This window comes from Nicotiana sylvestris, chromosome 4 (assembly GCF_000393655.2).
Source record: "Nicotiana sylvestris chromosome 4, ASM39365v2, whole genome shotgun sequence".
Taxonomy (NCBI): Eukaryota; Viridiplantae; Streptophyta; class Magnoliopsida; order Solanales; family Solanaceae; genus Nicotiana; species Nicotiana sylvestris.
Window position 1 is genome coordinate 157,750,287 of NC_091060.1, and position 16,329 is coordinate 157,766,615.

The following is a 16,329-nucleotide window of genomic DNA, read 5'->3' on the forward strand; positions in this document are numbered from 1 at the left end:
AAAGAAGAAATAAAAGGTGGTGATAGCAGCCTCGAGCCTAAGAAACCCCCGTCCACCCAAAGGTTACTTCCCTCCAAGCACCCCACAACATTATTATCCTCATCAGGATATGGCCTATTTTGTGGCTCCTCAGCCATATGCAGTAATGAATGCCCAGCCATACGCTTGGCCACAACAACAGTTTAACCAAAACCGAGCTCCACTTCCTAGAAATAACCCTCCTCACTAAGCCCCATATAATCCCCGTCCCCCTCAAAATAATTTTCCATACAATGCCCGTGCTCGGGAACCACCCAGAAGAACAAATTTCACGCCTATTGGCGAATCATACTCTAGTCTTTTCCCTAAACTGGTCCAAATGGGTTTGTTGCAACCTATACCCCCGAACAGACAAAACCCAGAGTCACCTTCCTACCGACATGGTACCCGATGTGCTTATCATTCTTGGGTGGAAGGGCATGACATTGAAGACTGTTGGACTCTCAAAAGGGCAATTGAAAACTTAATAGAGCAAAAGAGGGTGGTGCTGAAAGATGAAGAGATCCCCAATGTGACCAATAACCCATTGTCGGCTCACAACAACGGGCCAGTTATCGGGATGATTTGTGAAGATAAAGAGTTTGACCCAGCTCTAAAAGCCATCATTGCCATCGTCGATGATGAAAAGAAGCCAAGGGCGGTGCAAGCAAGGCAAGGGGAGAAAAAGAGCAAATCCGCCCCTCAAAGTGCAGAAAAGACGATGGAAACCAAAACAGGGGCAGAACCCCCTAAAGACACCATTCTTTATGTTCCCCGGGCTCACAGGAAAGAACAATTGACGTTGAGTCCTCCTAAAAGGTTCGAGCTAAACAAGGGACCCAAGATTTATGTACCCAAAGGGACTTACGTGGTGCGAGGACCAGTGATTCCACCTAGGCTGAACGAGCCCATGGTCATTAGTCTCACACTACAAAAGCCCATTAAAGACCCAACTGCAGTCCCCTGGAACTACAACAGAGCAATTGTGTCGTACAAGGTGAAAGAAATCAGAGGGGAAGTAAATGAAACCAACCCATATGGGAAGTACCTCAATCTGGAAGAAGTGAACAATGCCAAGCAGAAGCGCTTTGATAAGTTAGGATTTTAACATGTTTTATACCCCTACTTGTCTATGCTTTGATCATATATTATTACAAAATAGTCCTAAAAGGCTTAGAAATTATGCTTGATTGCAGGTTTGATCGACAAAGTGACGAAATGTCAAAGATTGGCTCAAAACAGAGTGAAACCTGCTCAAGTATCAAAGACCAAGGAATTTAAGAAAAGAAGGCTTAGTGCGGACCGCGCAAAATGGAATGCGGACGCACTAGGTGGTTTAGAGAGTTGGTGATTCAGGCTAGAAGAAGAGTCACCGCGGTACACATCTCGCGGCCCACGGTGAAGGCTCTGCGGCCGCACTACTTTTTTGTGCGGTCCGCGATCATGAGATTCAAAGAGATGAAGTTTTCAAAGCTAGTGCCATGCGGTCCGCGGTCATGAGTGCGCGGACCACACCATCCCCCTCCGCGGTCCATTCTACGCAGTCCGCGGAGTCCAAGTTTAGAGAAGCAAAAGTGAGCCCAGTGCGGCCGCGGTCCATTTAATGCGGCCCGCACTGACCCCGTAGGGGTATTTTTGTCAATTTTTTCCAGCCTAGTATAAATAGAACATTTTACCATTTTTTAGGTATTCAGATATATCAGTTGATAGCTGCGCTCGTGAGACCGACTTTTGTAGCCATTTTTGGCACTTTTGCTTTACATTTACAACAGATTATTGTAGATTAATTTTAGCAATTAATTAATATGCTTAGTTCTTCATCTATTTCTTCAATTTCTTTATCTAGAATAAGTAGCTAAACCCATTAGCTAGGGTTGTGGCTCAACCCTAGTATGGGTAATTGATGGGTGTTGCCATCTAGTGTGAGATTGACTATGGGAGTTTGCTATTTGGGCTGGTTTTATGTTTTAATCTAGAATTTGTGGTTGCAAACACTGATTCAAGCCTTGTGGGCTAAATTCTTCTTGAGAAAGAGAGTTTATGATCCCAAAATCAAACCAACAAGGAATTGGGATGGACTCATGAGAAATGATAGTCCCAATTAACGGGTTAAACCTCGAGAGAGTAATCACCCTACTTGAACCCTAGTTGTTTGGTCTAATTTGCCTACCCATTTGGTTTCGAGAGAGTCAGTTGGGCAAAATCACTCTCTCTACCGAGAGGTGTGAGAGTGGGTAAAATTGTGCAATGGTTATAGCATAAGCCCCAATTATGTCAGTCAAACCTTAGTAACATCTACCTGTCAATTAGCCACCTAGGTAGTGTCACGACCCTAGTGCCCTTCTTCCTATTAGATACAACTTAGCAATATTCTTGCAGCATAATTTAGTGTTAATCAATAGTTTTTCAAAAATAGTTATAATTTGAAAACCCAAAAATGTTTAAAGTGATATTAGGAGCACAAACACATCTCTAGGATAGACAGACAATCCAACTCCACTACTAGCTCCCTGAGGAAATCGATCTCGACCCTCATATCGGGTAAAAGTTCCTGCGACCCGCTCTTCCTACCTTAGTGTAGCGTCGAGTTGGCAGCGATCACTTTTTGGTGTCGTTTCCAGGGAGCTTACGGTGTTGACTATCTGTTTATTTAGTTTTGTGTTTTGCTTCTCTTTCCTTATTGTTTACTAATTTTGTTTGTGTCGATCAATCAGGTACAAATGGCTCTTAATGCAAATGACCCTCTCGGCAATGTGATAGTGGGGGAGGAGGTAGAGGATCTAGAACAAGATGAGGTCTTACCTCAAGTTCCACAGAGAGGCCGAAATGCCAATGTAAATGCAAATGAGAACAACAATATTCAGACCCTCCTCCGGCACCGCCGAGAGTGGCTCCCAGAGTTTTACCAAATCAAGGATACGCCAGTGCTATTGTTCTTCCCCGAATCCGGGCGGGGAACTTTCAAATCACAAATGTTACGTTGACCTTGCTCGAGCAAAGAGGGTATTTCACGGGTGCCTCTGATCAAAATGCCTACAAGCACTTAAAGGGGTTCGTAGATACATGTTGGGGTAGCAAGTAGACAAACGTGTCCGAGGATGCATTGAGATTGAGTCTTTTCCTGTTCTCTCTTTGGGGTAAAGCATTGGATTGGTTAGAAAGGCTCCCCAATAATTCTATTACAATATGGGATGAATTGGCAGACAAATTTATTGCCAAGTTCTTTTCTCCAAGTCATATGGCAGCTCTTCGGGATGAAATTCTCGCTTTCAAGCAAGAGCCAACTGAACCTTTGCAAGAGATATGGGAAAGGTATAGAACAATGGTGAAAGAGTGCCCTTAAAAGACATGACCGAGGCTATGATTCAACAAACCTTTTATCGGGGCATCAACACCATGAATCAATGCATTTTGATCCAATTGGCCAGAGGGAACTTTATGAAACTTTCTTACCAAGAGGCAAGTGATGTACTTAATGAAATGGCTGACACCTCTTGGCATGTCAAAGCCGAGCAAATGTGCCCCATGGTCATCCATTTGCACAAAGAATTGCATGATCATGGCCAAGCTATTGCCGAGCTTACAACAACTATGAATCAATTGGCAAAGGCGCAATTGCAACAAGTCTAAAACCCGCGCCAAGTCAATGCAATGGAAGGTGTTTCTATGCTAAAAAGGAGGTAAAGAGGACAACAACCTCAAGGTAATTGTGAACAATATGACAACAACAACAATGGTGGTGGTTATTCAAATGAGTGCTATGATGATCAAAGCGAAGAGGTCCAATATGTCAATAACTACCAAGGGAATAGAGGCAACTCTTTGAATCAACAATGGCGTCCTCAAGGAAATTGGGGCAACCAACAACAAGGCGGAGGTAATTGGAATAAAAACAATAAACAACAAGGTGGAGGTAATTGGAATAACAACAACCAAAACAACAATTGGGGTAATCAAAGCAACCAAGGGAATTGGAATGGTAATAACAACAATTGGGGCAACAACAACAATCAAGGAGGGTGGAACAATTGCGGGAACCAAGGCAATCGGGGGCAAGGATTTCAAAGGCCTCCCATGTACCAACAACCGAACAATCCACCCTTCTTTCCTTCTCAAGGTCCGAGTTCTCCCGGAAGTGATGTGGGGAGAATTGAAAGCATGTTCGAGTAAATGATGAAAAAGAACCAAGATTCTGATGCCCAATTAGCTTCACATAACACATCTATCCAGAACTTGGAGGTGCAATTAGGCCAAATCTCTCAAACATTGAATACTCGTCCCAAGGGTGCTCTACCAAGTGATACAGTGGTGAACCCGAAGGGTGGGAATAATAATCATGTGATGGCGGTTACAACAAGAAGTGGGAGAGGCGTTAATGTGAATGCCTCAATGCAAAAGCAAGTTATGGATGAAGATGTTGAGTTGCAGGATGATGATGTACCTTTGATTGTTGATGATGTGGTTAATCAAAATGTGAACAATCATGTGCATATTGATATTGTTGATGAAGCCGAGGTAGAGACTCAAGATGTCGTGAACCCGTCTAGGGAACACGTGATTGACATACCCAAGCCAGTTGTACAAAAGGCCAAGGTACCTTTGCCTAGTCCACCTCCACCTTATCCTCAACGGTTAGCAAATAAAAAGAGTGAAAATTAATTCAAAAAGTTCATTGATATGATGAAGAGCCTCACAATCAATGTGCCTTTGGTGGAGGCACTTGAGCAAATGACGGGGTACGCTAAGTTCATGAAAGATTTGGTAACAAAGAAAAGGTCAATGGAGTGCGAAACAATTAAAATGACTCATCAAGTGAGTGCCATAGTGCATTCAATGGCACCCAAGCTTGAGGACCTCAGAGATTTTACTATCCTTTGTACTATCGGAAGTGCGGATTTTGCCAAGGCCCTTTGTGACTTGGGGGCTAGCATAAATTTAATGCCTTACTCAGTCTTCAAGACTTTGGGAATTGGATAACCTCGACCTACCTCAATGAGACTTCAAATGGAGGATTGATCTATGAAGAGACCGTTGGGCATTATTGATGATGTGCTTGTCCGGGTGGATAAGTTTATATTACCGACCGACTTTGTCATATTGGATTGTGAGGTGGACTTTGAAGTGCCGATTATTCTTGGTAGGCCTTTCCTAGATACGGGGAAGGCATTGGTTGATGTTGAAGCGGGTGAGTTGACTTTTCGAGTGGGGGATGAGAAGGTGGTATTCCATGTTTGCAAATCAATGAGACAACCCAATAGCATGGAGGTGTGTTCTTTTGTGGACATTGTCACAGTTGTGATAGTAGATGACACAAGTTCCATGATCCATGTTGAAGATCCCCTTGAGGCCGTGCTTATTAATATAGATGTCAATGATGATGCTAGTAGAGTGGAGTGCGTGAATACATTGCATGCTATGGGTTCATATTCTTATGAGCCTAGGAATCTATCTTTGAATCTTGAAAACCACAAAACTCCACCGACAAAGTCATCGATTGAGGAGCCACTAGTGTTGGAGTTGAAGCCACTCCCTCCACACCTCAGGTATGAATTCTTGGGTTCAAATTCTACTTTACCTATTATTCTTTCTTCTTGCCTTACAAACATGTAGGTTGAGGCCACCTTGGCGGTTCTTCAAAAGCGGAAAAGGGCAATTGGATGGACTTTAGCTGATATTCGGGGAATAAGCCCCTCATTTTGCATGCACAAAATCATCTTGGAGGAGGATGCAAAGCCTTCCTTGGAGCATCAAAGAAGATTAAATGAGGCAATGCAAGAAGTGGTGAAGAAAGAGGTTATCAAATGGTTAGACGCCGGTGTGGTTTATCCTATCTCTGACAGTTCTTGGACTTCTCCGGTGCAATGTGTGCCCAAGAAGGGTGGTATGACTATGGTGACCAATGAAAACAATGAACTCATTCCTACTCGCACAGTTACCGGGTGAAGAGTATGTACGGATTACCGGAAGCTAAACAAGGTGACCCAAAAAGATCATTTCCCATTGCCATTCCTTGACCAAATGCTAGATCGTCTTGCGGGGCGTGCTTTCTATTGCTTTCTGGATGGTTACTCGGGGTACAATCAAATTCTAATTGCCTCGGAGGACCAATAGAAGACCACCTTTACATGTCCTTATGGCACATTCGCTTTCTCTAGAATGCCATTTGGATTGTGCAATGCTCTGGCAACCTTCCAACGTTGCATGATGGCTATTTTCACCGACATGGTGGAGGATATCTTGGAGGTCTTCATGGATAATTTTAGCGTGGTTGGGGATTCTTTTGAGGAGTGCTTGGTTAACTTGGATAGAGTGTTGTCCCGATGTGAGGACACCAACCTTGTTCTCAATTGGGAAAAATGCCATTTCACGGTTGCAGAGGGTATAGTGTTAGGTCACAAGATCACGAAGCGAGGAATTGAAGTTGATAAGGCCAAGATTGAGGTTATTTCGAGGCTCCCTCCCCCACCTTCTGTCAAAGGGGTGAGGAGTTTCCTTGGGCACGCAGGGTTCTACCGGAGGTTCATAAAGGATCTTTCTAAAGTAGTACATCCGTTGTGCAAGTTGCTAGAGAAAGATGCAAAGTTCTTGTTCGATGAGAATTGTATGCAAGCATTAGAGCTTCTTAAGCTCAAGTTGACTTCTACCCCCATCATTACTGCACCAAATTGGAGCTTGCCTTTCGAGCTCATATGTGATGCTAGTGACGTTGCGGTTGGGGCTGTTTTGGGCCAAAAGATCAATAAGATGTTTCATCCGGTGTACTACGCAAGCAAGACCATGAATGAGGCTCAAAGGAACTACACAGTCACCGAGAAAGAATTGTTGGCTATTGTATTTGCTATGGAAAAATTCCGACCTTACCTTATGGGGGCCAAAGTTATAGTGCACACCGATCATGCCGCCCTTAGGTATTTGATGACCAAGAAAGACTCCAAGGCAAGATTAATGAGAAGGGTGTTACTCCTTCAAGAGTTTGATCTAGAAATTGTTGACCGGAAAGGTAATGAGAATCAAGTGGCGAACCACTTGTCCCGTTTGGAGGAGGATGGGAGGCCTTGTGACGGCCTTGAGATTAATGATTCATTTCCTGACGAGCAACTCCTTGCGGTGTCAATGAATGGGATGCCATGGTTTGTCGATGTTGCCAATTATCTCGTTACCGGAATAATACCGTGTGAGCTCTCTTCTAACCAAAGGAAGAAACTCAAGCGGGATAGTCTGGATTTCTATTGGGATGAGCCATACTTGTTCAAGATTTACACGGATGGTGTGATTCGTAGATGTGTCCCGGAGGAAGAAAAATTGAGTATCTTAGAGACTTGCCATTCTTCACCCTATGGTGGCCATCATGTGGGGTGAGAACCGCCTCGAAAGTTCTTAGTTGTGGATTCTATTGGCCTACCTTGTTTAAAGATGTGGGTGAATTGGTGAAGAGGTGTGATGAGTGTCAGAGAGCGAGCGGAATTTCAAAAAAGGATGAGATGCCTCTCAATGCAATTCTCGAAGTGGATATTTTTTATGTATGGAGCATCGACTTCACGGGTCCGTTTGTGAGCTCTTGTGGGAACACTTACATTTTCGTGGCGGTGGACTATGTCTCCAAATGGGTTGAAGCCATGGCTTTGTCCAACAATGAAGCTCGGAGTGTTGTCGCATTTTTGAAAAAGAGTATCTTCACAAGGTTTGGCACTCCTCGTGCTATCATTAGTGATGGGGGATCTCACTTTTGCAACAAGGCTTTCGACACGTTGCTTTCTAAGTATGGTGTCAATCATAAGGTTTCTACCCCATATCATCCTCAAGCTAGTGGCCAAGTGGAAGTCTCCCATAGAGAAATTAAGAGTATCTTGTCTAAAACGGTCAAAGCTAATAGAACCGATTGGTCAAAAAAGTTGGATGATGCTCTTTGGGCTTATCGGGCGGCTTACAAAACTTCGATTGATATGTCCCCGTATTGGTTGGTGTTTGGAAAAGCTTGTCATCTTCTGGTGGAATTAGACCACAAGGCCATGTGGGCTTTGAGGAAGTTGAACTTAGAATGGGATGTTGCGGCAAATCTGCGGGTTGAACAACTTAATGAGCTTGATGAGTTTAGATTTCATGCCTACTCTAGCTCGTCCTTGTACAAGAACAAAATGAAGTACCTTCACGACAAATATGCTCGGGGTAAAGAGTTCAAGGTTGTAGATATGGTTCTCTTGTTCAATTCTCGGTTATGTCTGTTTCCGGGTAAGCTCAAGTCAAAGTAGAGTGGGACGTTTCAAGTTGTGTTCGTGACCCCATTTGGTGCTTTTGATCTAAGGAACAAGAATGGTGAAGTATTCAGAGTCAATGGATACCGGGTCAAGCATTATCTTGGGAAATTTTCTAATGGCCACGTGGTGGCACTTCTCCATCTAAAGTGATGTGCTGGTGACATGCGTCGTGCTACGATGTTAAATCAGGCACTGCTTGGGAGGCAACCCATGTCTTTTTCTTTTTGTTATTTTCTGTGTTTTCTTGGTAGTGTAGTTTTGATTTTTGAGCTAACTGATTGTGAGATGTTGCAGGGATTGAGTTGATGCAGTGTAAAATAGTTTGAAAAAAAAAAGTTGAACAGTTTCTGAAAATTGCCAGTGCGACCGCGGTTGCTTTTGTGCGGTCCGCACTGGTGATGGTCAAAAGTGGTGCCCTCTGAAGTTTGCCACCGCGGCCGCATTCCATCTAGTGCGGTCTACAGTGGACCTCCGCGGCCGCGGTCTATTTTTTGCGGTCTGCGGAGGTTGACTACTCAAGCTTCATTTGAACAAACCCAGCACGGCCCGCGGTCGGTTTTGTGCGACCGCGCTGGTAGGTAGGTATGGGTCCCACTGTTTTTCTATAAATAGAACCCATGGGTCACTGTTTACCCTTTTCGAACTTTTTACACTCAGACCCCTAAAAGCTACTGTTCACTCTCTCTTCTGATAGTAATTCTTGCTTAGCCTAATTAATTGCATCTCATCATCACAATCTGGTAACATTTCATCCTATTTCTTTGTTTTAAATCATAATTTTGTTTTGTTTTTCATGCCCAGTAGCTAGAGTCTCTTCTTCTTCCCGTTTTTATTTCATTTGTTAGCCAAAGAATGTGTAATGGTTGAATATTGTGTGTTTAGAGACCTTTTTGAACTGGGTAATATGAGTCGGGACAAGTTAGGTGGAAAACTTGAACAAAAATAGCTTAAAAACTTAAGCCCTAACTTAGTGCCTCTGAAAAACACTCTCAGCGACCCATGGTCGCTTTTGTGCAGTCTGCGGTGCCCGAGTGAGTGAAAGTAAACCTATGCCCAGAGCGGCAGCATTGCACTTTATGTGGTCTGCGCTAGCCCACCGTGGCCGCGGTGCTACTTTGTGCGGGCCGCGGTGGTTGGATTCAGAGAGGCGGTGTTACAGTCCTTACCTCAGTGCGGACCGCAATTTCTTTTATGCGGTCCGCGGTGCCCTCAGCGCGGCCGTAGTACTTTTTGTGCGGACCACAGTGGGATGATTCAGAGAGGTAATTTTTGGGGCCTTTGCCCCAACGCGGACCGCAGTCACCTTTGCGCGGTACGCGGTACCCCCAGTGCGGCCGCACACCTGTTTGTGCGGGTTGCGGTGCTCTGTTCTGCAACTGCTTCTACAACATGCAATCTGATGTCTGTAATTCAATTTCAACACTTGTTTCACTGCCTGTGCTGATACTAACCATGTTAGATGTGTATGCTTGCAAATAATGGTCAAACAACGAGGTGAAGGTGCCAAACAACCTGGGCGAGGTACTTCCTCCCGGTGAGGTGAAGAAAAGGATGGTAAAACTTACACCCCAGGCTAGGAAAAACATAAAAGAAATGAGAAAAGCAATCAAAGCGGCTGATAGAGCCATTGACAACTTGGGGAGTGAGTATGAGCCATCCCGGGAGATCTCTTCAGATTCAGTCCATCTTTACATCCCGTATCCGGAGAGAGCCATACATAAAGACACTCCTCCATCTTCCCCTGATGCTCAAGCTTCAATCAACATTTCTTCTGGGTCGTCTGAGGGCTCAGCGGCAGGTAGTGGGGATGAATACTCCACCTCTCCCACAGCGTCACTATCTGGAGAAGGTGCTAAGGGTGATGAGGGAGATAGGGAGTTGCCTGGGGATGGTGTGCCTCAGGTTGGGGGAGTTGACTGAACTAGGAATCCCGCTATTTGGGAAGATATATTCGTCAGCCAGGTGGCGCTCCACAAGTTTAGGGAATGGTGGTCGTCACGGAAGTTGATTCTTGAGAGAAGCTTCATTGACAAAGACCATCTACCCCTACACCCCAATGACATAGACAGTTTCAGGCTCGAGTGGGTTGGGAGTTCTTTAAAGACAATTGTGTGAAGGCGAATGAGCATATGGTCAAGGAGTTCTATAGCAATGTGGCCCACATCTTGAAGGGCACTAAGGTGACCAAAGTGAGAAACAAAAATGTAGTATTTACCAGGAAGGCACTGAATGAATACCTGGGGTTCAATGAAGAAGATGAGTCCCTTTACAATGAAAAGTTAGCAATGGGCGAAGAGGTTCGTCCATGGTTAGCTTTATACCTGGCAATCCCGGGTACGGTTCCAGAGTGGTTACAAGCAGGGGCCAAAATACTTCGGAGAACCTTCAACTTCGAGGCTAGAGGGTGGTTGACTTTTGTGTGCAGTCGGCTTGACCCCACTACCCATGATCAGACTATTCCACTTGCCTGTGCGGTTCTTATTGCTTCTATTATGGCGGGATATCCTATCAACGTAGGCAATGAGATGCCCCACGTCATTTCTGCAGTGGGGGTTGAGCATGACCAGAACTACCCTTTTCCTAGCACCCTCACTATGTATTTCCGTGACTTGGAGGTGGAGAAGAGACCGTTTGACGTCAAGGTCAAACCTGTGGCTCCGTTCTCCTGGTACAGTTTGAAGGGGTCAGACAACCCCAAGTATAAAAATTACAAGCCACCTACTCCTGCCCCAACCGGCCAGTCTGAAGAGCCGGTTGCGGTAGAGCCCTCCACTAAGCCTACTTCCACAGTTGCTGACATGCCTCCCGAACCTTCCACTACTGTTGGTCCCTCTACTTCAGCTGACCTGGGGATTCCATCTTCCCGAGCCCATCCTATCACTGCCCACCAGCTGAGCCAGACACTTTATAGCTTGAACAACTGGATGGCGACTACTTTCATCTAAGTTGTCCACCTTGATTTCTACTATTGCGGCTCAGTCGGCACCACAGCCAGTGCAGGTACCCCAGCCTATCGAGGATGTACTTAAAGAGATTCTTGCCAACCAGCAAAAGATCCTGGATTCTCAAGCTGCCTTGGCTAAGGCAGTGGATTCACATGGCAAGGCCCTTAGGGAGCTTGCTAGGGAACACAAGAAGTTGCGCAAAACACGGGCTTCCAAGGAGTCTGTGAAGGCGCTGAGAGAGGATGTTGATAAACTAAAGGTAGACCAGCTGCCTTTAGACTTGCTATTTGAAAACCCAGCCCCAGCAGCAGCACTAGTAGCAGAGCCACAGCAGGAGCAGACTCAGAGGCTTCCTAGGAAAAAGAGGAAGCTCCCTAGTGCAGCCGAGGCAATCATCCGGTTGGCAGACTCACAGGAGGTTTCCTCCAGTCAGCCACAGGTTGCTCTAGATATTCAGCCCAAACAGGTCTAGGACCCAGTCCCAGCAGTTGAGCAGTAGGAGATCGGGAACCAGTCTGAGGTTCCCGTACATACAGAGGACCTAGAGACAACTCATGTTCCCATGCATACAGATGAGGCTTAGGGAGCTCCTATATCCTTTCCTCTTATTTTTTGATGCTTATTTGTTTAGTTGGCATTGGGGACAATGCCAGCTTTTATTTGTGGGGGTGCGCCCTACTTTTTATCCGGATGATTGTATATATTAGTTGACTTAGTTTATGTTTCTGTTGATATTTTTTTATTTTATTTGGTCTGTATATAAATTTACATTTAGTTACTTTTTATCTTCTCTTTGGTCTGTATATAAAGTTACATTCTTGTATATATATTCATCCCCCGTTGTATATTCTAATCCCCGATTGTAAATATTCATTCTATTTTCTATTTTCGTACAAATTTTTCATTCTTAGTTAGTAGATAGGCTCACAGCCTTTTTGTTTTGGTTTTGGCGCTTGCAATAAGCCTTTGGTTTTCTTAATGTCACGGTTCTTTTCAAGGGTGGAGTATTGTGCGAACTGGATGGCTCTTCCCGATGATGGATAGCGTGACAACCTTCTTAAGGGTTTGAGTCCGTTTTTTATTTTTCTTTTGTTTTTAGTAGTTTATAGTTAAGGGTACCTCAAGAAAAGCTTCACTTGGGCCTAACACATTTGCCTTTGATCCCATGGTCAAAGACAAGTGGTTGTGTTTAGGATGGTGAAAGTAGTGACCTTGAGACTCTTGTTTTGACCAAACAAACATCATGTGGTCTTTCGGGACTATTGTGTGCTCAATTGTGTCTAAGGTTGGTGTGGGCCCCCGACTCTATGTCTTTAGCAATCCTTGAGTGTGTGTGGTGAGAAATCGAATTGTGAGTCCAAGTCCCGAGCCTATGGTCTAGAACTTGCCCTGAATGTTTGTTGAGGCGAAATTTGAGTGAAATTCGACTTGAGAAGTGATTATAGGCTTTCCTTGATCCAAATAATAGTCAAACAACTCCATAGCCTACCAATGATATAATCCCTAGCTAACCCTTTTTGAGCCTTAAACCTTTTTCTTTCAAGAACCAATGCTACAAACCTATACCCGTTCTAAATTATACCCCTTCTTGGCACCCAAATCGTCCCTTAAGTAATGGAAAAAATCTAAGTTTGGGGGGGAGAGACAAGTAAGGAAACAAAAGTGGTAAAAGGTACAAAAGAAAAAAGAAAAGAAAAAGACAAAAAAGAAAGCTCAATGTACAAAGAATAAAACGGGATTCGAGAAAAACAAAAGTGAAAAAGGAGTGGAAAGAGTAGAAAAGGGAGAAATGCTTTGAATTGCATAAGAAAGAGTGACAATGTGTCTCTTTAACCCCTTGAAAAGAAGTGAAATACTCAAAGAGTCAAAGAAAACTGTGCCAAAATGCATCAAAAGAAGTGCTTAAGGGAAGATGAAACCCATATGGACCAACAACGTTTCCTATCCTGAACCAAAAGCCTTCACATTGACTCCACAAAAGCCCTATATGATCTTGAGTTGGATGACGCTCGCATTAGTGGATACTTACATGAGGGTCAAGCATATGGTACTTAGAGCCGGACTTGTGACCTTTCCTTGAGAGAGAAGAGTGACTTCTCATTAACCTTGGTTTGCGTGCTTATACTCTAAAAGGTGAGGTCTGCTTAGGGAGAGTTAAGGATGTGTAAGTTTGGGTTACACAACGACCAAAGTAATTGAGAGAGTTCTTTGATGTACTGAGTCAATTCTTGATGCTCATGTGTCACACTTGATCCATAGTTTTTCAAAATTTAAGTTTTGTTAATGATCCATTCATATTGAGGGAAATTGTTAGTCCCAATTGATGCTTGTTGAGGTTACTTTAGGATAGCTGGAATTACTTGGATTTTCCTTTAAGGGGTGAGTCTTATTTTGTTTGCTTGAGGACAAGCAAAGGTTTAAGTTTGGGGGAGTTGACAAGTTAGGATTTTAACATGTTTTATGCCCCTACTTGCCTATGCTTTGATCATATATTGTTACAAAATAGTCCTAAAAGTCTTACAAGTTGTGCTTGATTGCAGGTTTGATCGACAAAGTGACGAAATGTCAAAGATTGGCTCAAAATGGAGTGAAACCTGCTCAAGTATCAAAGACTAAGGAATTTAAGAAAAGAAGGCTTAGTGCGGACCGCGCAAAATGGAATGCGGTCGCACTAGGTGGTTCAGAGAGTTGGTGATTCAGGATAGAAGAAGAACGGCCGCGGTACACATCTCACGGCCCGGGGTGAAGGCTCCGCGGTCGCACTATTCTTTTGTGTGGTCCGCGGTCATGAGATTTAGAGAGATGAAGTTTTCAAAGCCAGTGCCATGCGGTCCGCGGTCGTGAGTGCGCGGACCGCACCAGCCCCCTCTGCGGGCATGGTCCATTCTACGCGGTCCGCGAAGTCTAAGTTCAGAGAAGCAAAAGTGAGCCAAGTGCAGCCGTGGTCCATTTAATGCGGCCCGCACTGACCCCGCAGGGGTATTTTTGTCCAGTTTTTTAAGTCTAGTATAATAGAACATTTTACCATTTTTTAGGTATTCAGATATATCAGTTGATAGTTGCGCTCGTGAGACCGACTTTTGTAGCCATTTTTGGCACTTTTGCTTTACATTTACAACAGATTCTTGTAGATTAATTTTAGCAATTAATTAATATGCTTAGTTCTTCATCTATTTCTTCAATTTCTTTATCTAGCATGAGTAGCTAAACCCATTAGCTAGGGTTGTGGCTCAACCCTAGTGTGGGTAATTGATGGGTGTTGCCATCTAGTGTGAGATTGACTATGGGTGTTTGCTATTTGGGTTGGTTTTATGTTTTAATCCAGAATTGGTGGTTGCAAACACTGATTCAAGTCTTGTAGGTTTAATTCTTCTTGAGAAAGAGAGTTTATGACCCCCAAAATCAACCCAACAAGGAATTGGGATGGACTCATGAGAAATGATAGTCTCAATTAACGGATTAAACCTCGAGAGAGTAATTACCCTACTTGAAACCTAGTTGTTTGGTTTAATTTGCCTACCCATTTGGTCTCGAGAGAGTCAGTTGGGCAAAATCACTCTCTCTACCGAGAGGTGTGAGAGTGGGTAAAATTGTGCAACAGTTATAGCATAAGCCCCAATTATGTCAATCGAACCTTAGTAACATCTACCTATCAATTAGCCACATAGGTAGTGTCACGACCCTAGTGCCCTTCTTCCCATTAGATACAACTTAGCAATATTCTCACAGCATAATTTAGTTTTAATCAATAGTTTTTCAAAAATAGTTATAATTTGAAAACCTAAAAATGTTTGAAGTAACATTAGGAGCACAAACACATCTCTAAGATAGACAGACAATCCAACTCCACTACTAGCTCCCTAAGGAAATCGATCTCGACCCTCATATCGGGTAAAAGTTACTACGACCCGCTCTTCCTACCTTAGTGTAGCGTCGAGTTGGCAGCGATCACGCTTCCTGCTCAAAAAGCCAGTTAGTGGCGAAGAGGCAGAGGAATTCTTCCGAAGAATGAAAATTGCGGACTATGAGGTAATCGACCAACTCCGGAAGTCTCCCGCTCAGGTATCACTCTTTTCTCTACTGATAAGCTCGAATGAGTATTAGAAAGTGCTGATAAAGACCCTCAATGAAGCCTATGTTCCGATTGAAACCACTGTGGAGCAACTAGAAAGAATGGCAGAAAGATTCTTCGCAGTCAACCAGATTTCATTTAGCAAGAATGATTTGCCCCCGGAAGGGGCCGCCTACAACAAAGCCCTCCATTTGACAGTTAAGTGTGAGGGGCACTATGTAAAAAGAGTCATGCTAGATGGCGGATCCAGGGTTGATATCTGCCCTCTCTCAACTTTGCAAAGAATAGAGATTGGGACTGAGAGAATCAGGCCTAACAATGTCTGTATGCGTGACTTTGATGGCATCAAGAGAGACACCATAGGCAAGCTCAATTTGATTTTGACTATCAGTCCTGTAGTTTTTGAGGTGACATTTCAGGTCCTAGACATGGATACCTCCTATAATTTTCTCTTAGGAAGGCCTTGGATCCATGCTGCGGGAGTCGTACCTTCTACCCTCCATCAAATGGTGAAGTTTGAACACGAAAATCAGTAAATTGTGGTTCATGGAGAAGACGAGCAGTCAATTTACCAAGACCCGTCAGCCCCATGTCTCGAAGCTAGGGAATGTAGCGAGCATATAGTCTATCAAGCTTTCAAGGTGGTGGTCGCAGATCAATGTAAGGAGGGAAGTCCTTGTCCTCATCCTTTCTATCAAATACGTCCATCATAGTCGCTACAGAATGATCAAGCATGGTTATAAGCTTGGGAAGGGACTCGGGGAATCATTGCAAGGTATCACAGAACCTATCACTTTAGCTGCCAGCGAGAAGTTCTTCGGTGTGGGTTTTTACGCCACAGAAACTGATGTGACATGGGCAAATGAACGAAAGAGCAATGGTTGGGTTCTACCTCAGCCAGTCCCGCATCTCTACAAAACATTCGTCAATCCCAGGTACGCAAAAGAAGAAGTAGATGAGGTCTTCACGGCCGAGGAAATTAAGGACATATGTGGAGCCATGAGGAAAATGTTATATGAATCTCACATGGTCCAGCCTG

At 44.0% G+C, this 16,329-nt stretch overlaps 1 protein-coding gene across 1 annotated transcript; it reads left to right on the forward strand.

Annotated features, from left to right (window-relative positions):
- The first annotated feature begins 15,391 nt into the window (after window positions 1-15,391).
- LOC138890401 (uncharacterized) lies at window positions 15,392-15,826 on the forward strand. Its single transcript, XM_070173784.1, has one exon. It carries the CDS (start codon window positions 15,392-15,394, stop codon window positions 15,824-15,826), a length of 435 nt encoding a protein of 144 aa, XP_070029885.1.
- Window positions 15,827-16,329: the final 503 nt, after the last annotated feature.